We start from the raw sequence: 26,295 nt of genomic DNA, 5'->3' as shown, positions 1-26,295 counted from the left end.
AATATATATCATACAAACAAATGTTTTTGAATAAAATAAAATCTAACTTAAAACTAAGGTTTGATTAATTTAACAAAAGAACAACATTTTTAAAATTATTAACTCTTTATTTTGACATTTATATACATAAAGTATATATTTAACTGAATATTTTATACAAACTCTAGGAAGGTATTCCAAATGAAAAAGTATGATTATAAAGTACAACAAGATACATCAAGGAAGCACGTGATTCAGTGCCAAATTTATAATCACTTATCTAATATGTCACAATCCTTTTATTCCAGAAAATGTCCACATGAGGACTCTAAAATGGGCAATTACTTGTCAAAAGAATAAATGATTTTCATTATGCAGAACATGGAAAGGGACACGAGGCAAAATAAAGATTCTTCAGTATTTCTTTATGGAGCTGCTAGTAAGACAACAGAACCTAAGGCTACAAGGACCTGTCCAAGTAGAATATTTATATTAAATATGCCTTCATTGCTTGCCTGGTAGAAGTGATCTGTCAGCCACTTTTGGTAGAAGGATGGCCCACTATAGACACCAGGAAAATTTTTTCGACCACAGCCATATCCGTAACTGGTAATTCCCATTACAAAATATCGTTCATGTTCTGGTAAGTAGCACATTAATGGTCCACCACTGTCACCCTATTAAAAAATCCCAAAATAGTATTAGTTACTTCCATTAGTCCTTAAACAACAGTAAAGCTGAAATAAATTAATCACATTAATCATACATTTATATATATATTTTCAAAATACCTCCAACTTATAAAGAGCCATAGATTTTCAGTTTTATATTCAGACTAAAACAGGAGGTATTCAGTCTGGCCTGGTGTTTAGAGGCACCGTATAGCTGGTGGATAAACTTCCCACCTGCATAGTTTTGAACCAGAATACTATAAATCAAATTGTTTGAACTTTTTAGTGCAGTTACTCAGGAGAAATATAATTTAGGAAGTGTGAAAAATACTGCAAATATTGTCTATTAGAATACTTCTGTTAATGCTGTGTGGGAAAGGTAGAACTAAGATATATAAAGGATTCATTTAGGGATGTGTGTGTGTGTCGTTTGCTAACTAGAGGACAGGAGTAAATTGGCATCTTGCAAGAGATGGCATCTTTCTAAGTGTTGACATTGGCTGGTGCAGGATAACAGGAATCAATGGCTAGTCCTTTTAATAGTATTACAAATAACAAATCTCTATCATGGTTTGTACAAGACTGTTAATGCACCGAAACACCTTTACTGAGGACTGTTAATCACTCAAAACAGTAAGGACACTGAGATAACTGTTTCAGTGCCTAAAGTATAAGGACTGTGTTTTCAAATTCTCTACATAAGGTAAGCATTGAATAATTATTTTTGAAGGTAAGAATGTCTCACTTATGAATACAATTCATAAGTGAAAGTATGTAGATTGGATTCTTTCATTCAGCACGATTTTTAAGGAAAAGGACACAAGAAAGATAGACCCTGGACTGCAGAAATCAGAATGAGTAGGAAAAGATCAGAGCATGGGACACTGTTTGGGAGTGATGTGCTGGTAGATTTAGAAGCAGTGAAGAAAAGAGGAATAAAGAAAGATTCAAAAAGCACAAGGGACAAAACAAAAAATAGATAAATTGGACTCCCTAAAAAATCAAAGACTTTTGTGCTACAAATGATGACATCAGGAAAGTGAAAAGACAGTCCACAGAATGGGAGAAAATATTTGCTAACCATACATGTGGTAAAGGACTTGTATCCGGAATATGCAAAGAATGTTCGTGACTCCATAATAAAAAGATAAATAACTCAATATAAAAATGGGCAAAGGATCCGAATAGACATTTCTCCAAAGAAGATATACAAAAGACTAATAAGCACATGCAGAGATGCTCAACATCATTAGTCATTAAGTAAATACAAATTAAAAGCACCGTGAGATACCTTGAGATACCCACAAGGATGGCTATAATTGAAACTCTAATTCAAAAAGATATATGCACCCCAATGTTCATAGCAGTACTATTTACAATAGACAAGACATGGAAACAACCCAAGTGTCCCTCAAGAGATGGTTGGTTTAAGAAGATGTGGTATATATATGTACTATGGAATATTACTCAGCCATAAAAAAGAATGAAATATTGCCATTTGCAGCAACATGGATGGACCTAGAGAATATCATACTAAGTGAAGTAACTCGATAGAGAAAGACAAATATATATGTTATCACTTATATGTGGAATCTAAAAAAACAATACAAATAAATCTATATACAAAACAGAAACACGACTCACAGACATAGAAAATATATATAACTGAAAAAATATGTATATAACTGAATCAATTTACTGTATACCTGAAACTAATACAATATTGTAAATCAACTATATTTCAATTAAAAAAAGATAGATTGTAAGAAATGCTGTAAAGGATGTGGAGAAATTAGAACTCTTATACATTGTTGAGATGGCCAAAAAGCACATGAAAAGATGCTCAACATCACTAATTACTAGAGAAATGCAAATCAGAATTACAATGAGGTATCACCTCACACTGGTCAGAATGGCCATCGTCAAAAAAATCTACAAACAATAAATTCTGGAGAGGGTGTAGAGAAAAAGGAACCCTCCTACACTGTTGGTGGGAATGTAATTGGTACAGCCACTATGCAGAACAGTACGGAGGTTCCTTAAAAAACTAAAAATAGAACTACCCTATGACCCACCAATCCCACTCCTGGGCATATATCTAGAGAAAACCATAATTTGAAAAGATACATGCACCCCAATGTTCATTGATGCACTATTTACAATAGCCAAGACATGGAAGCAACCTAAGTGTCCATTGACAGATGAATGGATAAAGAAGATGTGGCACATACATACAACGGAATATTACTCAGCCATAAAAAAGAACAAAATAATGCTATTTGCAGCAACATGGATGGACCTAGAGATTGTCATGCTGAGTGAAGTAAGTCAGACACAGAAAGACAAATGTCATAGGATATTGCTTATATGTGGAATCTTAAAAAAAAAAGGCACAAATGAACTTATTTACAAAACAGAAGTAGAGTCACAGATGTAGAAAACAAACTTATGGTTACCAGGGGATAAGGTGGGAAGAGATAAATTGGGAGATTGGGATTGACATATACACACTACTATATATAAAATAGGTAACTGATAAGAACCTGCTGTATAGCACTGGGAACTCTATACTCTGTAATGGCCTATATGGGAAAATAACCTAAAAAAAAAAAAGAGTGGATATATGTATATGTATACTGATTCACTTTGCTGTACACCTGAAACTAACACAGCATTATAAATCAACTGTACTCCAAAACAAACAAACAAAAAAAGAACTCTCATACATTGCTGGGTAAAAATGTAAAATGGTGCAGCCACTTGGGAATACAGTTTGGCAGTACTTCAAAATGTTAAACATTGACTCAGCAGTTCTACCCCTAGGTGAAATTTCCAAGAGAAATAAAAACATACCTACACATGGGCTTTCCTGGTGGCGCAGTGGTTGAGAGTCCGCCTGCCGATGCAGGGGACACGGGTTTGTGCCCCGGACGGGGAAGATCCCACATGCCACGGAGCGGCTGGGCCCGTGAGCCATGGCCGCTGAGCCTGCACGTCCGGAGCCTGTGCTCCGCAACAGGAGAGGCCACAACAGTGAGAGGCCCACGTACCGCAAAAAACAAAAACAAAAAAACCTACACATAAAAACATGTACACAAATGTTTATAGCCACGTTATTCATAAAAGCCAAAAAGTAGAAATAGCTCAAATGTCCATCAACGAATGAATGGATGAATAAAATGTGGCATATCCACACCATGGTATATTATTTGGCAATATATCAATGCATGCTATAATAGAGATGAACCTTGAAAACATGCTAAGTAAAAGAAGCCAGTCACAAAAGACCACAAATTGAATGATTCCATTCATATGAGATTTCCAGAATAGGCAAATCTCTAGATATTAGTGGTTGGCTAGGGGTAGGTGAGAGGAGAATGGGGAGTGACTCCTAATGAGTAGAGTTTTTAGGGGCGGGGGTGACAAAAGTGATCTAAAAATTAGATTATGGTGATGGTTGCACTATTCTATAAATATACTAAAACCCCACTGGGTTGTACACTTTAAATGGGTGAATTGTATATATGTAAATTGTATCTCAATAAAAGTGGTAATGGAAAAAAAGATTCAAGGCAAATTTTGATTAAGGTTGACCATGGTTGTAGAAACCAAGGAATCAGGCAAGCAAGACGATTTGGATTGTTGGAATAGTTAAAAAAGGAGAAAAACAATTTAGACTTGAGAATTAAGACTTCACCAGAAAGTGATCAAAGGACTTGTTCAAGTTCCGTTCTGTCTTTAGAAAGTATTTTTAAGGAAAATTATTTGGTCTTACCTTGCAAGTATCAAAAACTCCATCTTCATCACCTGCACAAAATGAAGTATAAGGGATTATATCCCCATAACTCTTGTCAGAATTACAAAAACTTCGAGAAATATAATGCACTTCTGCTTCGTGTAATTTTTTTGTAATATTACCTATTAACAAAAAAATACCAATAAATTATTTTGGAGAGCAGACATTTTGACAGCAATATAAAGTGTTTCTGATGAACAAGTTTTCTTTCCATAGTGCCTGATTGAACAATTATGTAAAATTGTATCCATGTATGTATGTATGTGTATGTATGTATGCCTAGAAGGACTGTGAAAGAAAGTTCACCAAATCTTAATGACAGTTATCTCTAGATAGTAGGAATTTCAGGTTACTTTTGTTACCTTTGCTGTCTTGTATTTCTTGGAGGTCTCACAGCAGGATCTATAGCTTTTCTTAAATAAAAAAAAAAAGGGTGTTTATTTATTTATATTTTATTTTTGGCTGCATTGGGTCTTTGTTCCTGCACACGGGCTGTCTCTAGTTGCAGCGAGTTGAGATGCTCTTCATTGTGGTGTGCAGACTTCTCATTGTGGTGGCTTCTCTTGTTGCAGAGGACGGTCCTAGGTGCGTGGGCTTCAGTAGTTGTGGCACACGGGCTCAGTAGTTGTGGTTCGCAGACTCTAGAGTGCAGGCTCAGTAGTTGTGGCAAACAGGCTTAGTTGCTCCGCGGCATGTGGGATCTTCCTGGACCAGGGCTCGAACCCATGTCCCCTGCATTGGCAGGTGGATTCTTAACCACTGCGCCACCAGTATTTATAGCTTTTACAAAGTAAAACTATATAAAAATTGTCAAGGGCGAAAGAGGTAAATGCTGAGGTCTATCTTTCTTATGTTGTAAGCTGTGAATAATTTTAATTAAATTTTTAATGATGCTAAAGTCTTGAAGGATGTTGAATATGAAAATAAAACAGATTTTTAATTCATGCACTCCCCTAAATCCCCTGCTAATTCCTGAACATAAAGTGATTCTTTGCTACAGAAAAGATAGGAAAATATAAGAACACTTCAGGTACTATTAAAGGACAGATCATTTTAAGGTTTATCCATAGAAAAGCTACTGTAACAGCAGCATCTCTTCTCATCAGCCTGTCTCAGAGTTACAGGTGTCATATGTGGTAGCTGAATATTTTGTGTGCCCCACATTCTTCCCTAGCTTTTCAAGTAATAGACATTTTACCCTTAGCTGCAAGTGGGTAAATGACCCAACTGTTCCATTCACAGAATTCCATTCTCCTGGTTGTGCTGATTGGTCTAGAGGTGACTATATTTGGTATAAAGCTAGCCAATTGGAATACTTATCCAGCATTTTAATTTTATTTTATTTTAGCAATATAGAAATACTTTTAATATCTTAAGTGAAAAATAAGTACATGAAACAGAATGCAGGCTATTATGACAGCTATATACAATTATGTAGAGAAGACCGAAAGGAAACATATAAAATCGTTTGTAACTTATTTAATGATAGTGGGATTATATATTTCCCCATCTATTTTTCAAATATTCTGCACTATTGTTATAATGTTTTAATAATAAAAATGTTAAATCAAAGATTATTAATAATATTCTTCACTTATTTCCAGTATGGCTGTAATGTTGGCTGTAAATATGAAACTTTCTTCCACACACCAATATTTTCAAGAATGGCATATTCTCATGCAGTATGTTTGCAGTATGTTTATCCAGCATTTTTTTTTTTTTTTTTAGGCGGTACGCAGGCCTCTCACTGTTGCGGCCTCTCCCGTTGCGGAGCACAGGCTCCGGACACGCAGGCTCAGCGGCCATGGCTTGCGGGCCCAGCCGCTCCGCGGCACGTGGGATCTTCCCGGACCAGGGCACGAACCCATGTCCCCTGCATCGGCAGGCAGACTCTCAACCACTGCGCCACCAGGGAAGCCCATATCCAGCATTTTTAAACTGGAGCTTCCAGAGAATAATCTGTTTCACCCTGGTCACATGACTGTTTAGCTATAAATTCAAATCAGTCTGCAGCCATAGTTCCAGACTTATGAGGACAGGCAGCCTGAGAAAGTAAAGTCAACATACAGAGAGAACAGGAATAGGAAATAGAAATTAAATATGTCTAATGGCATCCGGATTCCTGGATCAAGGCTCCTAGAGGCCAGCCACATTTCTGCGCTTTATTTATTTATTTATTTATTTATTTATTTTGCGGTACGCGGGCCTCTCACTGCTGTGGCCTCTGGCGTTGCAGAGCACAGGCTCCGGACGCGCAGGCCCAGCGGCCATGGCTTACGGGCCCAGCCGCTCCGCGGCATGTGGGATCTTCCTGGACCGGGGCACGAACCCGCGTCCCCTGCATCGGCAGGCGGACTCTCAACCACTGCGCCACCAGGGAAGCCCAATGCACTTTTTAAAAAAATAATTGAAGTAGTACTAGCTGTATATAAAAAATATATATATATAACATATAAGTTATAGAATACAATAATGAAATGAACACTTGTAAATCTACCACCCAATTTATGAACAATACTAATCCAGTGTGGTATTGGTATAGGGCTATTCAAAATAACCAGAGATTTTCAAAGTGAATAGGACAGAGAGCCTAGAAGTAGATGTCTGGGTTTTCTATTTTGTTCCACTGGTCACTTAGAATATTCTTGCACAAATACAACACTGATCAATTACCATAGCTTTAGAATAAACCTTGATTTCTGGATGGCAACTTCTCCAACATTGTTTTCTTCCATAGGAGTGTCTTGGCTATTCTTAGGTCTTTTAGAATGAGCTTTTTCATTGTCTTAACACTCATGTTAGGGTTTATCGTAACCTGGTGCTTTTCAGTTTTTCAGATAGAATTGATATCTGTCTTTTTTTTTAAAATAAATTTATTAAAAAAAAAACAACAACAGTAGAAACGCACCCTTACATGGAAGGAAGTCCCTGATATCACATGAAATAGTAATTCAGAACAGTCTGTGTGATTCTGTTTATGGAAATGATGATAATATATGATTATTTTTATAGAGGAAAAATCTGGAAGACACATCCAACTTGATAGTTTTATCTCTGGAGGGACTTTTTTTTTTTTTAGTATTAGTTGTTTTTTTTGTTTGTTTGTACTGCAGGTTCTTATCAGTCATCAATTTTATACACATCAGTGTATACATGTCAATCCCAATCGCCCAATTCAGTACACCACCATCCCCACCTCACCACGGTTTTCCCCCCTTGGTGTCCATACATTTGTTCTCTACATCTGTGTCTCAACTTCTGCCCTGCAGAACAGTTCATCTGTACCATTTTTCTGGGTTCCACATACATGCGTTAATATACGATGTTTGTTTTTCTCTTTCTGACTTACTTCACTCTGTATGACAGTCTCTAAATCCATCCACGTCTCAACAAATGACTCAATTTCGTTCCTTTTTATGGCTGAGTAATATTCCATTGTATATATGTTCCATAACTTCTTTATCCATTTGTCTGTTGATGGGCATTTAGGTTGCTTCCATGACCTGGCTGTTGTAAAGTGCTGCAGTGAACATTGGGGTGCATGTGTCTTTCTGAATTACAGTTTTCTCTGGGTATATGCCCAGTAGTGGGATTGCTAGATCATATGGTAATTCTATTTTTAGTTTTTTAAGGAACCTCCATATTGTTCTTCATAGTGGCTGTATCAATTTACATTCCCACGAACAGTGCAAGAGGGTTCCCTTTTCTCCACACCCTCTCCAGCATTTGTTGTTTGTAGATTTTCTGCTGATGCCCATTCTAACTGGTGTGAGGTGATACCTCATTGTAGTTTTGATTTGCATTTCTCTAATAATTAGTGATGTTGAGCATCTTTTCATGTACTTCTTGGCCATCTGTATGTCTTCTTTGGAGAAATGTCTATTTAGGTCTTTTGCCCATTTTTGGATTGGGTTGTTTGTTCCTTTAATATTGAGCTGCATGAGCTGTTTATATATTTTGGAGATTAATCCTTTGTCCGTTGATTCATTTGCAGTATTTTCTCCCATTCTGAGGGTTGTCTTTTCGTCTTGTTTATGGTTTCCTTTGCTGTGCAAAAGCTTTGAAGTTTTATTAGGTCTCATTTGTTTATTTTTGTTTTTATTTCCATTACTCTAGGAGGTGGATCAAAAAAGATCTTGCTGTGATTTATGTCAGAGTGTTCTTCCCATGTTTTCCTCTAAGAGTTTTATAGTGTCCAGTCTTACATTTAGGTCTCGAATCCATTTTATTTTTTGTGTATGGTGTTAGGGAATATAGATTGACATCTTTCTGATAACTGAGTCCTCCTATTGAGGCATAAACTATACCATTTCGTTTACTTAGATATTCTTTAATGTCTTTTTTAAATGTTTCCAGATTTTTTCTATAAACGGCCTGCAATCTTTTGTTAGATTTGTTTTTAGCTACCTAATCATTTTGGTATTATTGTATTTGTTGACTTCCATTATCTTTTGTTACCAAGAATTGTCAAATACCCTTTATTCAGATTCACCAATTGTTTACTTTTTGTCACACTGCACTATCATTTGTATGTGTATGTGTATAAATTTTTCTGAATCATTTAAGAGTGAATGGCTGACATTGTGCCCCTATACCCTTAAATACTTCAGTGTGTACTGCTTAAGAACAAGGACTCTTTTATATAACAACAGTACATTTATCAAGATCAGGAAATTTAACACTCGTCCAATACTATTATCCAATTTAATCTCCATGTATTTTTAAATTTTCCAGCTATCTTTCTGTTATTGATTTATAGTTTAATTTCATTGTTTATAGTTTATTTTTAACCATTGCTTTGCTTTCTGTCTCTATGATTTGCCTATTCTGGACATGGCAGCATATAAATGGAATTACACAATATGTGGGCTTTTGTGTCTGGCTTATTTCACTTAGCATAAGATTGTAGCAGGTATCAGTACTTCATTCCTTTTTATGGCTGGATGATATTTCAGTGTATGAATATATCACATTTTGTTTACCCATTTATCAGTTGATGGACATTTAGATAGTATTCTTGTTTTTGCAATTATGAATAATGCTACTGTGAACATTCAAATACAGGTTTTTGTGTGGACATATGTTTTCATTTCTCTTGGGTATCTACCTAGGAGTGGAATTGCTGAGTCGTAAGGTAATTTATATGTTTAAATTTTTGAAAAACTGCCAAAATGTATTCCAAAGCAGCTGCACCATTTTATATTCTTACTAGCAATGTATGAGAGTTCTAATTTCTTCACAACCTCATCAACACTTGTCTAACTTTTTGATAAGTCATCCTTGTGGGTGTGACATCTGTTACTTTTAAAATTACATTTTCTAACTACTGATAGTGTATAGAAATGAAATAGATTTTGGTATATTGCTTTTATATCTGGCCACTTTACTAGACTCTCTTAACTCCAGTGGATTATAAATTCTTTTTTAATATAATGACATCATCTGTGAATAATGAATGTTTTGTTATTACCTTTCTAAGTCATATGTCTTCTGCATCTTTTTCTCGTGTTTCTGTACCTGGTAGAAGCTCTACTAAATATGGAATAAAAGTGGTGATAGTGGGGGAAATCACTGCTGATTTTAAAGGAAATGTTTTTCTGTAGTAATGATGTTTGCTGTAGAGGTAGATAACCTTTATCAGGTTAAGAAAGTTTCCTTCTATGTCCAGACTTATGAGTTTTTAACAGTGTTTCTTCAGCACTATTGAGATAATCATGGTGTATTTTTTAATCCTTTAATCAGTTAATATGGTGAATTACATTAAGAAACTTCTAATATTAAACCACCCTGAATTCCTTAGATCAGTGGTCCCCAAACTTTTTGGCACCAGGGACCACTGGTTTTGTGGAAGACAGTTTTTCCATGGAACGGAAGCAGTGGGGGGGAATGGTTTCGGGATGATTCAAGTACATTACATTTATTGTGCACTTTATTTCTATTATTATCACATTGTAATATATAATGAAATAATTATACAACTGACAATAATGCAGAATCAGTGGGAGCCCTAAGCTTGTTTTCACTTGCCATTCATGATAGGGTTTTGATATGAGTCTGCAAGCAATTGATTTATTATGGTCTCTGTGCAGTCAAACCTGTCTGCTAATCTGTATTTGCAGCCGCTCCCTAGCGCTAGCATCACCGCCTCAGCTCCACCTCAGATCATCAAACGTTAGATTCTCATAAGGAGCACGCAGACTAGATCCCTCGCATGCGCAGTTCACGGTAGGGTTTGCACTCCTCTGAGAATCTAATGCCACCGCTGATCTGACAGGTGGCAGAGCTCAGGTAGTAATGTGAGTGATGCGGAGCGGCTGTAAATACAGATGAAGCTTGGCTCGCTTACCCGCCGCTCACCTCCTGCTGTGCAGCCCGGTTCCTAACAGGCCACGGACCGGCACCAGCCTGTGGCCCAGGGGTAGGGGACCCCTGCCTTAGTTAAACTCACCTCGGTTATGTGGAATTCTGTTTATACTATTCTTTTTTAAAATTAATTAATTAATTAATTAAATTTTTTGTTTATACTATTCTTGATAGATTTGGTGTGCTAATAATTTGGAATGTCCACATTTATGATACTGGCATTTCTTGTACTATACTTACTTAATTTGGGCATCAAGATGATTATTATCCTCATACACTGAGTCGGGGTGTGTTCTCTCTTTTTGGATTCTTTATGAAGATATTTATATAATACTTAAATAATTGCTGGTAATTATGGTTGACTCACTTGTTCTGAGTTCTGGTGTTTTATTTTTGAAAAAAATTTAATTACTGATTAAGTTCTTTTACTGTTTAAAGGACTATTCTTATTTAGTTAGTCAGTTTGGGTTAGTTAGAATTTTCTAGGAATTTATCCATTTTGTTTTAAGTATTAAAATTGAGAGCATAACATTGTTTAAAGTATTATTTTAAAAAAACACTTATTTATTTATTTAGGCTGTGCCGGGTCTTAGTTGTGGTGTGTGGGATCTTCCTTGCGGCATGTGGAATCTTTTAGTTGCAGCATGTGGACTTCTTAGTTGTGGCATGTGGACTCTTAGTTGTGGCATGCGGGATCTAGTTGTCTGACCAGGGATCAAACCCAGGCCCCCTGCATTGGGAGTGTGGATTCTTACCCACTGGACCACCAGGGAAGTCCCTAAAGTATTATTTTTTAACTCATAATATTACTTATATTTGTGCCTTCTCTCCTTTTCTCATCAGTCTTACCAGGGGTTTGTGGTTTTTTCAAAGATCTAGATTTTGGCCTTGTTGGTCCTCTTTTTTTCTGATTTTATTTTATTTTCATTAATTGTTGTGCTTATCTTTATTTCTTTTCTTCTGCTTTCTATGGGTCATGTAATATTCTTTTAACCTTTATAAAGGTGGACATTTAATGTATAACATTCAGCCTTTCTTCTTTATTAGGCTGAATATTCTAGGTCAAATATTCGCTCTTCCATATGGCTGAACCTAAAAGTTTTAAAGCTTTATTATTTTTATTTTATTTATTTATTATTTTTGGCTGCATCAGGTCTTAGTTGTGGCATGCGGGATCTTTGTGGAGGCATGTGGGATTTTCCGTTGTGGCGCACAGGCTTCTCTCTAGTTGTGGCGTGCGTGTTTTCTCTCTCTAGCTGTGGCAGGTGGGCTCCAGAGCACGTGGGCTCTGTATTTGCAGCACGTGGGCTCTCTAGTTGAGGTGTACTGGCTCGGTAGTTGTGGCGCGTGGGCTTAGTTGACCTGCGGCATGTGGGCTCTTAGTTCCCCAGCCAGGTATCGAACCCGTGTCCCCTGCATTGGAAGGCGGATTCTTTACCACTGGACCACGAGGGAAGTCCCTAAAGCTTTAAGTGTCCCTTTACGTAGCACCTTAGTTGCAGCACTGAAGTTTTGCTATGTGGTATGTACATTACTATTCAGTTATAAGGATTTTAGATGATTATGATTTCTTCTTTGATATAGGAGTTATTTAGCAGTATATGTTGAATTTTCCAAATGTGTGGTTTGAAAAAGTTTTTTTCTCATTTTTTAAAAAGCTTTATTGATGTTTAATTTACATAGCATAAAATTCTCACAGTGTAAGCACGCAGTTCAAAGATTTTTGTAAATTTATACAAGCCCCACATCTAATTTTAGGATACTTCCTTCACTCCAAAGAGTCCTCCTCCCGTGCCCATTTGCAGTCAGTTCTCACCTCCAGCCCCACACTCAGGAAATGATGGTTATGATTTCTGTCTGTGTAGGTTTTGCCTTTTCTAGAAATTTTGTGTAAACAAATCAGTTGGTCATAAATATAAGTTGGGTTTTTTTTTTGGACTCTGTATTGTGTTCCATTGATCTCTGTGCTATTTTTAAACAACCAGCACAGCAGAAATACAAAGGATCATAAGAGACTACTACAAGCAACTATACACCAATGAAATGGACAACGTAGAAGAAATGGACAAATTCTTAGAAAGGTACAATCTCCCAAGACTGAACCAAAAAGAAGTAGAAAATCTGAATTACCAGTACTGAAATTGAATCAGTAATTTTAAAACTCCCAACAAACCAAAGTACAGGACCAGATGGCTTCACAGGTGAATTCTACCAAACATTTAAAGAAGAGTTAACACCTGTCCTTCTGGAAACTATTCCAGGAACTTGCAGAGGAAGGAACACTTCCAAACTCACTCTGTGAGGCTCCATCACCCTAATACCAAAACCAGATGAAGATATCACAAAAAAAGAAAATTACAGGCCAGTATCACTGATGAACATAGATACAAAAATCCTCAACAAAATACTAGCAAACAGAATCCAACAATACATTAAGAGGGTTATACACCATGACCAAGTGGGATTTATCCCAGGAATGCAAGGATTTTTCAGTATCCACAAATCAATCAATGTGATACACCACAGTAACAAACTGAAGAATAAAAACAATATGACCATCTCAATAGATGCAAAAAAGCTTTTGATAAAATTCAACATCAATTTACAATAAGGACTCTCCAGAAAGTGGTCATAGAGGAAACATACCTCAATGTAATAAAGACCATATATGACAAACCCACAACTAACATCATACTCAATGGTGAAATGCTAAAAGCATTCCCTCTAAGATCAAGAACAAGACAAGGATGCCCACTCTTGCCACTTTTATTCACCATAGTTTTGGAAATCCTAGCCACAGCAATTAAAGAAGAAATAAAAGGAATCCAAATTGGAAAGGAAGAAGTAAAACTGTCATTGTCTGCAGATGGCATGATACTATATATAGAAAATTCTAAAGATGCTACCAGAAAACAAACCAATACCATAGTCTTGATGGCTATAGTTTTTAGTATATTTTGAAATTAGGTAGAGTAACTCTTTCAGCTTTGTTGTTCTTCAAAAATTTTTGGCTATTCTAGGTTCTTTGCCTTTCCATATACATTTTAGGATCAGCTTGTCTAATTGTATGAAAAACCTTGCTGGGATTTTGATAGAGAGTGCATTGAATATATAGGTCAATCTGGGGATAACTGCCATATTAACAATACTGAGTCTTCGAATCCATGGATGTGGTATGTCTTTCCATTTATTAGGTCTTCTTTGATTTCTGTATGTAATGTTTTGTAGCTTTCAGTATACAGGTCTTGCACATCTTTTATTGACCACAATGAGTCTAGGTGTGGATCTCTTTTTTTAATCTTAATTGGGGTTTATTGAGCTTCTTTTATAAATTAAGGTTTTTTTTTCATGAAATTTAGGCAGTTTGGGGCCATATTTTCTTCAAATATTTTTTCTTCTCCATTTTTCCTTTCCTCCCTTTCCAGAAATCTCATTATATGTATGTTGGTACATTTGGTGTTGTGCCACAGGTCTCTGAGTGTCTGTTTATTTTTTTTCAAAAATATTTTCTCTATTTTCTCCAGATGAGATTATCTCTATTGCTGTAGTTTAAGTTCACAGATTCTTTCTTGTGCCATCTCAAATCTCTAGAATTTCCATTTGGTTCTTTTTAAAGTTGTCTATTTCTCCACAGACATTCCCCATTTGGTAAGTCATTGTCATCACATTTTTCTTTAATTCCTTGAACAATAGTTTCTTTTAACTTGTTGAACATATTTAAAGAGCTTCTTTGAAATCTTCCTCTGCTGTATGCAACATCTAAACCTATTCAGAGTCAGTTTCTATTGACTACTGTTTTCCCCTGAGTATATGTCAGACTTCAGTGGGGTTTTTTTGTTTGTTTGTTTTTTATGATGTCTTACAATATTTTTGTTGAAAACTGGACATTTTAGATTAATGTATTGCAACAACTCTGGGTTTTGATTCCCTTCTCAACAATATTGTTGTAATTTTTAAAATAACTTGCCTGGACCTAAATTGTGTAATCTGTCTCCCCCACATTGCATGATTGTTGATGTCTGCTCAGTTTTTTAATTCTGATTTTTTTTTTTTTTTAACTTCTTTTGGCCATGCCTTGCAGCATGTGGGATCTTAGTTCCCCGACCAGGGATCAAACCCATGTCCCCTGCATTGGAAGCGCAGAGTCTTAACCACTGGACTGCCAGGGAAGTCCCTTTTACTTCTGATTTTTACCTTTTAACCTGTCTTCATAGAGCTTTCCCATGTGTCTGCATAGTTTACTGGTCAGTTAATGATTTAAACTTTCATCCTCTGCTGATGGATCTGTGTGTGGGTTGGGGAGTGCATTCAAAGTTCAGTCAGGTTTCAAATCTACCTTGGTTTTCACTTTATGGTAAGCTGTCTCAGATTTTTTCCCACACATGTATACATGTATGTTTCCCAGTAAGCCAAGGATGTTTGGAGAGCTTATCTAGCCATTCTATAGCTGTCTCATTTTCAGGTTCTTCCTGTCAGATTTCTGACTGTTCCACTCCTGGCTGCATCTAGGACCACAATCCCAGAACAGCAGAGCTGTGGGTTTCCCCCATTCATCTCTTGCTGAGTCTAATACTTTTTTAAATATTTATTTATTTATTTATTTTTTCGGTACCCAGGCCTCTCACTGCTGTGGCTTCTCCCGTTGCGGAGCACAGGCTCCGGACGCGCAGGCTCAGCGGCCATGGCTCATGGGCCCAGCCACTCCGCGGCATGTGGGAACTTCCCGGACTGGGGCACGAACCCGTGTCCCCTCCATCGGCAGGTGGACTCTCAACCACTGCGCCACCAGGGAAGCCCTAAATTTATTTTTAAAAATTTTATTTAGTTTTTTGAGTCTACTACTTTTATTGACAGTGCTGCTAGACTGGATTATCAACTACTGTTCTAAATCAAGTCCATCTCCTCTGGTACCAAGATCCTTTTTCCTCATGATCCTGGTAAAACTATTGCACTGATTGATCTGAGAGGGGAGTTAGGAGCAGCCACAAGCAAGAAAACTACAAATTCCTCTTTTTACCCAAATTTCTAGCTGCTTATAATAAACAAATACTCTTCAATTTATTGTGCATTTTGGTTGATTTCCAGGGCTCTGAAATGGTTGCTTTTGACAACTTTTGTCCATTTTATACTTATGTTGGGGGAAGAGGATTTTCCAACTCCTTATTCCATCATAGCCAAAATTCCCATCTCTCTTATTGCTAAAATAATTGTAATCAGAGTATATAGTCTGTACATTACCTATTCTTTGAATTTTGAGATTTGCTATATGGCCTAGTAAGTGGTCAATTTTTATAAAGTTTCCACCTGTACTTGAAAAGATGAAATTCTCTGATTTTGGGATGCAGAATTTTCTGATTTGGCTATTAAGTCAAGCTTCCTACTTCAAGCATTATAAATCTTTACTAATTTTTCATCTGCTTAATATGCCAATAATAAAAAAGAGAGTTGTGTTAAAATTCCCTACTATCATAGGGAAGTTATAATGTTTGTCCTACAGTTCTATTTCTCTTTACTATTATCTGGATCCTGGTTATTAGCCTCACAAGTCTAGAACTGTGCTATCTTCCTGGTGAGTTGAATCATTTCTAAATATATGATGACCTTCTTCACCCCTAATAATTCTTTTATCTTAAAGTCTATTTTGTCTGCTGTTTGTATAGCAATACCAGCTTTCTTTTAATTAGAATTTGCTTGGTATATTTCTTTCCTATTGTTTTACTTCAGTCCTTCCATATCGTTACATTTTAAGTATGGCTTGCTAAAGTAAGCTGAATTTCCTGCTTCCTAATCTGATTATCTTTCTTTTAACTAGTGATGTGGTCCATTAACATTTATTATGATTATGGATGTATTTGGGCTTGTTTCTAATGCCTTATATAGTTTTATTTTTCTTATGCTTCTTATTTTTCCTTCCTTGATTTTTTTTATTGATTGAGATTTTATTTGCCTTTTTTTTCTTATTCCTTTTGTTTCTTTCTACTGGTTTACAAGCTGTATCCTTTATTTCTGTTATTGAAATTTGACCATTCATGCTTAAAATCTAATGTTATTCAGTATTTTAACACTTTTCCTGAATAATACAAGGACCTGAGACCACTTTAACTCTGGTTACCCATTCTGAAATACATGCTTTTTTCCAAGTATTTAAATATCTTTTTTAAAATTCCACAAAATATGCATTGTTTTTATTTTATTCCAAGGTTTCTCAGTTTTGGCACTATTGACAGTTTAGGCCAGATAATGCTTTGTTGTGGAAGGTATGAGTACTCTCCTGGGTATTGAAGGATGATGCGCAGCATCTCTGGCTTCTACCCACTAAGAACCAGTAGCATGCTTATCCCCTGCCCAACGGTAAAACCAGAATTTTCTACAGACATTACCAAATGTTCCCTGGGGGCAAAAGTGCCTTCAGTTGAGAACCACTGTTGTATACAGACAATGTTTACTTACAGTTACCTATGATTTTAGCTATTTCTTTGCTCACTTCTCTTTTTTAATTTTTATTTTAATTAATTAATTAATTTGACCGCACCATGCGGCTTGTGGGATCTCAGTTCCCTGACCAGGAATTGAACCCAGGCCACGGCAGTGAAAGCCCGGAATCATTTTGCTCGCTTCTTTCATTTCATACCTCCCTTTTGGCAGCATTGGCATCGTTTTCTTTCTCTCTGATATATTTCTTATTTCCTCTGTGAAAAATTATTGGTAGTAAATAGTTTTGTTCACTCTTATTTTTGAATGATAATTTTATTGGATACACAATTGTAGGTTCATAGTTCTGTCCTCTCAGTAATTTGATCATGATATCTTATTGTAGTTTGACTGTCATTATTGCTATTGAGAAGTTTTCTGAAAGCCAATCTCTAGTTATTGTATAAGGATTTCTCTTTTATCTCTGGCTGTATTCAGCTCTTCTCTTTGTTTTTCTCTTCTACGGTTTCATTACACTGTATGAAAAGGGAATACATTTTATTTTGGCTCATGTTGTGCTTACTGTATCTAGATTCATGTTGTCTTTCATCAGTGATAGAAAAATTTCAACCCAAATCCATTGAATATTGCCTCTCCTCTATTCTCTTCATTTGTTTTCTCTAGTGCTCTCATTAGGTGTATATCTGACTTTCTTTTACTTGACTTTCTCTCTCTCTCTCTTTTTTTTTGGTTGTCAAATAACCCTTTATTAAATTATTTTTCTTTGCAGTTCTTAACTAGCTGGGCATTCCACCACACCACTGTTGATGTGTCTGTGATGTCGTAAGGGTGGTGGCCATCAACATTGCAGCCCACAGACTGGGCAGTTCCCAGGATCTCTTGAATGGTTCCAGAGAGTTCTCTAGCTAAAGATCAATGCCTCATCTGTCAGGCATTGTTGACAATCTCATCAAAAGTGATGTTTCCACTGTGCTTAACGTTTTTCTGCTTCTTTCTGTCTCTTGGCGGTTCCTCAAGGGCTTTGATGATCAGGGAAGAGGCAGAAGGTATCACCTCAATCTGGGCCTGTCTATTTTGAATGGTCAGTTTCATTGTAATCCTCAGACCCTTCCAATCACCAGCTGCCTTGGAGCAACTTGGATGCCTTGGATGTCATCACCAACCTTTTTTGGAGAGAGACCCAGGGGGCCGATCTTGGGGGCCAGGGCAGATGTAGCACCAATCTCCCCACTGGTGCACCTCAGGTATACGGCTTTGATCTCGCTGGGGTCGCACTTAGGCGGCACGGTGGAGGCGGCTGGTGTCGGATGAAACCAGATTCAGGATGACTGAAGAAAGTTGCACCTTGGCCTCCTCCGAGCCAAGAGCCAAAAGCTCTTTCTCTTTATTTTCTCTGTGCCACAGTCTAGGCACTTCTTCAGATACATCTCTGATTCACAGATTCTCTCTTCAGATGAGTCTAATAGGATATTTATTTCATCCGGTGAGTTTTAAACTTAGGCAATTACATTTTTCATTTTTAAAGATTCTATTTGGTTCTCTTTTAAATCTGCCTGATCACTCTAGATCATCTATCGCTTATTTTTAATTCTACTCTTTTATTTCTTTAAACAATTCACATATACTAATTTTATATTCTATACCTAAAATATTAATATCTGAGATCTTTGGGGGGGCTTTATCAGTTGTTTTATTTCTGTTGACTTTCATAATTATGGTTTGTTTCCTTATGTGTTTAGTGATCTTTGACTGTGAACTGATATTTGGCTGATTTTAATCTGGGAATCCTAAGTTCCTTCTGACTTGGTACTACTTTAGCCATTGAATTTATTTCAATTATTGTATTTTTTAATTGTCACAGTTATTTGGTTCTTTTTCACATCTCTTTTCATTTTTTTAAGCACATCTTTTATTCTTGTAATATCAATATATTAAACATTTTAAAAAATATTTATTTATGTATTTATTTGGCTACGCCGGGTCTTAGTTGCAGCATGTGGGATCTTTGCTGCTGCATGCAGGATCTTTAGTTGTGGCATTCTGGAACTTTAGTTGCAGCATGAGAACTCTTAGTTGTGGCATGTGGGATCTAGTTCCCTGGCCAGGGGTCAAACCTTGGCCCCCTGTATTGGGAGCACAGAGCCTTAGCCACTGGACCATGAGGGAAGTCCCATTAAACATTAAAATATATTATCTGATGATTCTGGTATCTGAAATCTTTGTAGGTCTTATTCTGATGTCTGTTGTGCCTCGTTTCCTTTGGTGTTTAGTAATTTAAAAAATTATAATCCATTTTCTTTGAAACTTTGGTGAAGTTCTTTGAGGTTTCAGATGACATTGGGTTTCTACACACATTATTGGCATTTGATTCTCTCAGGCACCTAGAGAACATTAACAGCCTAGGAACTACTTAAACTAAATTCTAACCTTGAGGCTTTCTAGTCTACTCAGAGTGATTTGGGGCATATGAGTGGTATTTGTAGTTACATATTTTCTGGGAAAATTTCTTCATTTTTTGTCTTCCATTAAGCAGTTTTCCTAGCAATCCTGGGGGTGGGGTGGGGGTTGAGGATGCTTTTGTTATATGTGATTCACTTTTTAAAAAAACTTTATTTACTAATAATTATAGTTAACAGGAAGTTGCAAAGCAAGTACAGTGAGGGTCAGTGTAATCTTTACCCAGTTTCCTATAATGGTTCTATCTGTATTATTGAAGTACAATATCAAAACCAAGAAACTGACACTGGAACAATGTGTGTGTGTGTGTGTGTGTGTGTCGTTCTACACCATTTCATGGCATATGTAGATTCATGTAATCACCACCACAATCAAGATACAGAACTATTCCATCGTCACAAAGATCTCCATGCTATCTAACCTTCTTACCCCACGGCGATCAGTAATCTCTTCTCCATCTTTATAATTTTGTCCTCTTGTGAATGTTGTATAAATGGAATCACACAGTATGTGACCTTTTGAAAATTGCTCCTTTTCACTAAGCATAATGCACTTGTGACCCATCTAAGTTGCTGTGTATATCAAGAGTAAATTCCTATTAACTGCTTAGTAATGTTTCATATTAAGGATATACTGCAGTGTATTTAATCATTCACTTATTGAAGGACGTTTAGGTTTTTCTAGTTTGGGGATATTACAAGTAAAGCTTTTATGAACATCTGTGGACAGGTTTTTGTGTGGACTTTTGTTTTCATTTCTCTGGGATAAATGCCTAGGAGTGTGATTGCTGGGTTATATCGTAAGTGTATGTATGTTCATATATGTTTTTAAGAAACTGTATCTCTGCTGTTCCATGGTTACACACTTAGGATTGCTGTGTCTCCTTGGTGGATTTACCCTTATCATTATGTTATGTTCTTCACTGTCCCTGGTACTTTTCTTTGCTCTTAAGTCTACTTTATCTGATATTAATGTAGCCAGTTCTGCTTTCTTTTCCTTTTTTCCCCCCATTCCAGCTTTTCTTTTGATTAATGTTACCATGGTGTCTTTTGCCATCCTTTTACTTACTTTATTTTTTTTTTAATATTTGTTTATTTATTTGGTTTTGCCAGGTCTTAGTTGCAGCAGGTGTGCTCCTTAGTTGCGGCTTGCCGGCTCCTTAGTTCTGGCATGCGAACTCTTAGTTGTGGCATGCATGTGGGGTCAGTTCCCTGACCAGGGATTGAACCCAGGCCCCCTGCATTGGGAGCACAGAGTCTTTTTTTTTTTTTTTAAACATCTTTATTGGGGTATAATTGCTTTACAATGGTGTGTTAGTTTCTGCTTTATAACAAAGTGAATCAGTTATACATATACATGTGTTCCCATATCTCTTCCCTCTTGCATCTCCCTCCCTCCCACCCTCCCTATCCCACCCCTCCAGGCGGTCACAAAGCACCGAGCTGATATCCCTGTGCTATGTGGTTGCTTCCCACTAGCTATCTGCCTTACGTTTGGTAGTGTATATATGTCCATGCCTCTCTCTCGCTTTGTCACAGCTCACCCTTCCCGCTCCCCATATCCTCAAGTCCGTTCTCCGGTAGGTCTGTGTCTTTATTCCTGTCTTACCCCTAGGTTCTTCATGACATTTTTTTTTCTTAAATTCCATATATATGTTAGCATACGGTATTTGTCTCTCTCTTTCTGACTTACTTCACTCTGTATGACAGATTCTAGGTCTATCCACCTCATTACAAATAGCTCAATTTCGTTTCTTTTTATGGCTGAGTAATATTCCATTGTATATATGTGCCACATCTTTATCCATTCATCCGATGATGGGCACTTAGGTTGTTTCCATCTCTGGGCTATTGTAAATAGAGCTGCAATGAACATTTTGGTACATGACTCTTTTTGAATTATGGTTTTCTCAGGGTATATGCCCAGTAGTGGGATTGCTGGGTCATATGGTAGTTCTATTTGTAGTTTTTTTTTTTTTTTTTGCGGTACGCGGGCCTCTCACTGTTGTGGCCTCTCCCGTTGCGGAGCACAGGCTCCGGACGCGCAGGCTCAACGGCCATGGCTCATGGGCCCAGCCACCCCGCGGCATGTGGGATCCTCCCAGACCGGGGCACGAACCCGTGTCCCCTGTATCGGCAGGCGGACTCTCAACCACTGCGCCACCAGGGAAGCCCTATTTGTAGTTTTTTAAGGAACCTCCATACTGTTCTCCATAGTGGCTGTACCAATTCACATTCCCACCAGCAGTGCAGGAGTGTTCCCTTCTCTCCACACCCTCTCCAGCATTTATTGTTTCTAGATTTTTTGATGATGGCCATTCTGACTGGTGTGAGATGATATCTCATTGTAGTTTTGATTTGCATTTCCCTAATGATTAATGATGTTGAGCATTCTTTCATGTGTTTGTTGGCAGTCTGTATATCTTCTTTGGAGAAATGTCTATTTAGGTCTGCCCATTTTTGGATTGGGTTGTTTGGTTTTTTGTTATTGAGCTGCATGAGCTGCTTGTAAATTTTGGAAATTAATCCTTTGTCAGTTGCTTCATTTGCAAATATTTTCTCCCATTCTGAGGGTTGTCTTTTGGGGAGCACAGAGTCTTAACCACTGTGCCACCAGGGAAGTCCGTATCCTTTTACGTTCAGTCTACCTATATCATATTTGAAATGAACTATGTATATATGAACTATGCAGCTGGGTCTTGAGTCTGACTCAGTTTTAGAGTACAGCCCTGAAGCTCCAGCTTTATGAGTGTCTCCCCACACACACTCAAGCAGGCTTTGTTCTTCAAGCCTCTGAAGGCCTATGAAACCACAGAAATCAATATTCAATGTTACCAGCTTGACAAATACCCTCAAGATGAAAGGCAGCTTTTGTGCTCCAGTTATCTAAGTTCCTGTCTTCACACTCAGTCCTTGACCTATGCATTTTCTCTCTTTAATAATTTTCAGTGGGAAGGTTGGTGTGTGCATGTAATCTGCCACGTTGCTGGAGAGCCAATGTAATCCTCAAAACAACTCTCTGATAAGGTATTGTTGCTCTCATCTTACAGATCATGAAAATGATATAATATAATGGAAACACATGAGTTTGAGGCAGGCCAACCTAGGCTTGAATTTTTGACTCCTCACTTAGTTAACTGTGTAACTTTGGGCAATTTATTTAATCTCTTTAAAACTCAGTTTATTCACCCATATTATAATATTTCTTATAGTGTTGTTGGGGCATTAAATGAGAAATACATTAAAATGCTTAGTATTTTATTTAATACCTAGCCCTGAATAAATAGTAGTTGCTTCTATCATCATTGTTCTAACTGTTGTAAAAGATTCAATAACCTGCCCATGGTAATTCAGCCAGTACGTGGCCAGGCTGAGATTCAGACTTAGGTCTGTGATTCTAAAGCCCATGCTCTTTTTCCTGCACCATGTCACTTTCCTTATCTTCCTTAGAAAATATTCACAGAGAAAAAAAGAAAAATAATAATTCACAGACTTTTCATACTTTTATTTCTATCCTATCTAAATAATCCACAAATATTTAAATGGCTAGGTTTGGTGGAGAATAGAAAAAAAAGAGTCTCAGCACTTGATCTCATATATTGCTAAACAGACTTCAATTCCCTCAGAAGCAGACTGTATTTAATGTAGTACTTAAATATTCAGGCTTTAGAATAAAGAAAAAACTTAAATTTGAGTCCCAGCTTCTCAACCTCTAAGATTCACAATTCCTGGTCTGTTAAATGGGAATAATAACATTAACTCCCTAACAGGAATATTGGGAGGATAAGATAAAATAAAGTAATATATTTAGAACGGGGCCTAAAACATGGTAAATGCTCCCAAATGGTAGCTGTTGTTATTACCAAAGGCAGAGACTGTTTTCTACATTTTTCATTCCTCCCATTAGTTCAGTCAACGATTTGTGCCTCTTTGTGCACTAAAGAAAATACATGGCAATCAACCTGTTTGATACTAAACAGTGCACTAAATAAAAAGTATACTAAATTTGATTCCTTATAGCCAGAAGCTTATTATTTAAGATAAGCAAATCTGCTACAGAGCTTGCTTCATCACCTAAGAGTCTCAGAAACTACAGAAATACTTGGAACCATCATTCTCTCTGAGAATGTCTAAAGGTTTAAGTATCTTGGCATGTATAACAAAAGAAGTCTCTATTTCTGCTTTGGAAGATAATTTTCTCTCTCCCACAAGCAAGAAAAAAAACACAGAAAATTTAAAAGACATTTCCTTTTCACTGGTTTATAAAGACCTGTTGTTCAAACTCATGATATAAAGAGATAAAGACATACATATTCACCCTCTGCCAATAATCAGGAAAATCTGTATCAACAAAATTCAGATCATAATTACCTTCTTCTGTTGTTCTTCCCCATCCACTTATAAAACACTTCGTGTTTCGGTTCAGTCTTTGGAAAACACCAAAAGGTAGACAGATAGGCTGAATATAATCATTATATCTCACTGCTTTTTTTAAATGAAAAAGCGCAATATCATTTTCATAAGATTCCACATCGAAGTCTGGATGGATAATGATCGCTTTAACTTTCATCATCTTGGAGTGTGGCTGACGCCCATCTATATTATTAGTTCCAATCACAACTCTCCACATTACAGGATCTCTGAAAGAAAGTAAATGTTCTTATCTTAAACAGGTATTTAACTAAGTAAATATTCTTAATCTCCCACTAGTTTTTGTTTTTCTCATGTTAGCTTAATAACAAAAAAATTAATCCTACTTTCATGTGACAAAGTCATAGCAAGTAAAAACCTAAATATTGTGATGTAGGAAAAGAGAAAAAGATCAATGGGACAGAAAGTCCCAAACGGATTCAAGTACATGAGAATTTAATATATGGTAGCAATTCTTACCAATGGACAAATGGATGAATTATTCAATAAATGGTATTGGGACAACTAGCTAACTAACAAACTAGTTTGAAAAGTGAACTAAAATTAAATCCCTGAAAAATTATTAAACACTAAAATAAACTCCAAATGGATTAAATATTTAAATGCACGAATCTTTTAAATAAAGACTTCCTATCTTTTAGAGATACGTAAAGTGGTATGTCTGAGATTTCTTTCAAAATAATTAGAGGGGGAGTTGGCAAGAATAAAGATGAAACAAGATCAGCCATGAGTTGATAAACTGAAGCTGCATATTATGCATATGGGAATTCATTAAACTATTTACTTTTACAAATTTTTGAAATTTTAGAATGAAACATTTGGATATTAAATTAGGGTGAGAAGTTTAAAAATTAAACCAGAAAGAAAATATAAATACATAACATTGTTATGAGAAAGGACTTGATGCATTCCAGTGGACTGTATCTCTGTGAAAACACAATTTTGCCTTTTTTTTTTTTTGCGGTACGCAGGCCTCTCACTGTTGTGGCCTCTCCCATTGAGGAGCACAGGCTCCAGACGCGCAGGCTCAGCGGCCATGGCTCACGGGCCCAGCCGCTCCGCGGCACGTGGGATCTTCCCAGACCAGAGCACAAACCTGTGTCCCCTGCATCGGCAGGCGGACTCTCAACCACTGCGCCACCAGGGAAGCCCAATTTTGCCTTTTTGTAATTCTATTTGAGCAAGTTGGAACATTCCACTGGACTATATCTCAGTGAGAAAGGACTTTATAAAGCATGACACTAAATATAAAAGAAGCAACTAATGGATCTTGCCGTCTTTAAAAGCAAAAAGCAAGCAGAAATCAAACCAAACCAAAAAATCTTCTGTAGGTCAAAAATCAACAATTAAAACCCCAAGTGGTTAATACTTATTGCATGTGAAATTTACAAATGCCGAAATTCCTTTCACCCTTCAAATTGGCAGAGTGTGTGTGTGTGTATTTAATGATTATGCTCAGTGCAGACAAGAGTCAGAGGAACAAAGTTACTCTTATTCACTGAGGAAAATATAAATAGATAGGCACTCTGGCAGCATGTACCAATAGCCTATAAAAGTTGCATTGATTTTGACACTGCAATTCTACTTCCTAGAATTTATTCCAAGGAAATAGAAGATAATTAGTTATCTTAAAATTGGACTAGGTAACCTCTAAAAAGTTTGTAAAAATGTTTATACAGTCCTAGTTCTATTGTGTTTAAAAAGAAATTGTAGCTTAAATGCTTTAAGCTGCTTTAAAAAAAATGATGTTTGGGCTTCCCTGGTGGCGCAGTGGTTGGGAGTCCGCCTGCCGATGCAGGGGACGCGGGTTCGTGCCCCGGTCCGGGAGGATCCCACGTGCCGCAGAGCGGCTGGGCCCGTGAGCCATGGCCGCTGAGCCTGCGCGTCCGGAGCCTGTGCTCCACAACGGGAAAGGCCACAACAGTGAGAGGTCCATGTACCCCAAAAAAAAAAAAAAAAAAAAAAAAAAAGATGTTTCTTTTCCAAATGTATACAATTTATCTTTCTTGAATTAAAATTTTTTCCCGTTTTATTGAGAAATAATTGACATACATCACCGTATAAGTTTAACGTGTACTGCATGTTGGTTTGATTTACATATATTGTAAAGTGATTACCACAATAGGTTTAGTTAACATCCATTATCTCATATAGATACAATAAAAAG

General features: G+C 36.9%; 1 protein-coding gene and 1 pseudogene across 1 annotated transcript in view; both read right to left on the bottom strand.

Moving 5' to 3' along the window:
• Positions 1–404: 404 nt before the first annotated feature.
• The window catches only part of TMPRSS12 (transmembrane serine protease 12), a 38,728-nt gene continuing 12,837 nt past the window's right edge, over positions 405–26,295 (bottom strand). The window contains exons 3-5 of the mRNA XM_029206707.1: positions 24,069–24,337; positions 4,426–4,568; positions 405–656 (exon numbers count right to left, since the gene is read on the bottom strand). Of these exons, the coding sequence (XP_029062540.1) occupies positions 405–656; positions 4,426–4,568; positions 24,069–24,337 (664 nt within the window). The remainder of the gene's footprint in view (positions 657–4,425; positions 4,569–24,068; positions 24,338–26,295) is intronic.
• Positions 18,014–18,668, bottom strand: LOC114885395 (annotated as a pseudogene).

The sequence above is a fragment of the Monodon monoceros genome, unplaced genomic scaffold (genome assembly GCF_005190385.1).
Source record: "Monodon monoceros isolate NGI ecotype Baffin Bay Population unplaced genomic scaffold, NGI_Narwhal_1 Super_Scaffold_6, whole genome shotgun sequence".
Classification (NCBI taxonomy): Eukaryota; Metazoa; Chordata; class Mammalia; order Artiodactyla; family Monodontidae; genus Monodon; species Monodon monoceros.
This window is presented reverse-complemented; position numbering and strand designations above follow the sequence as displayed.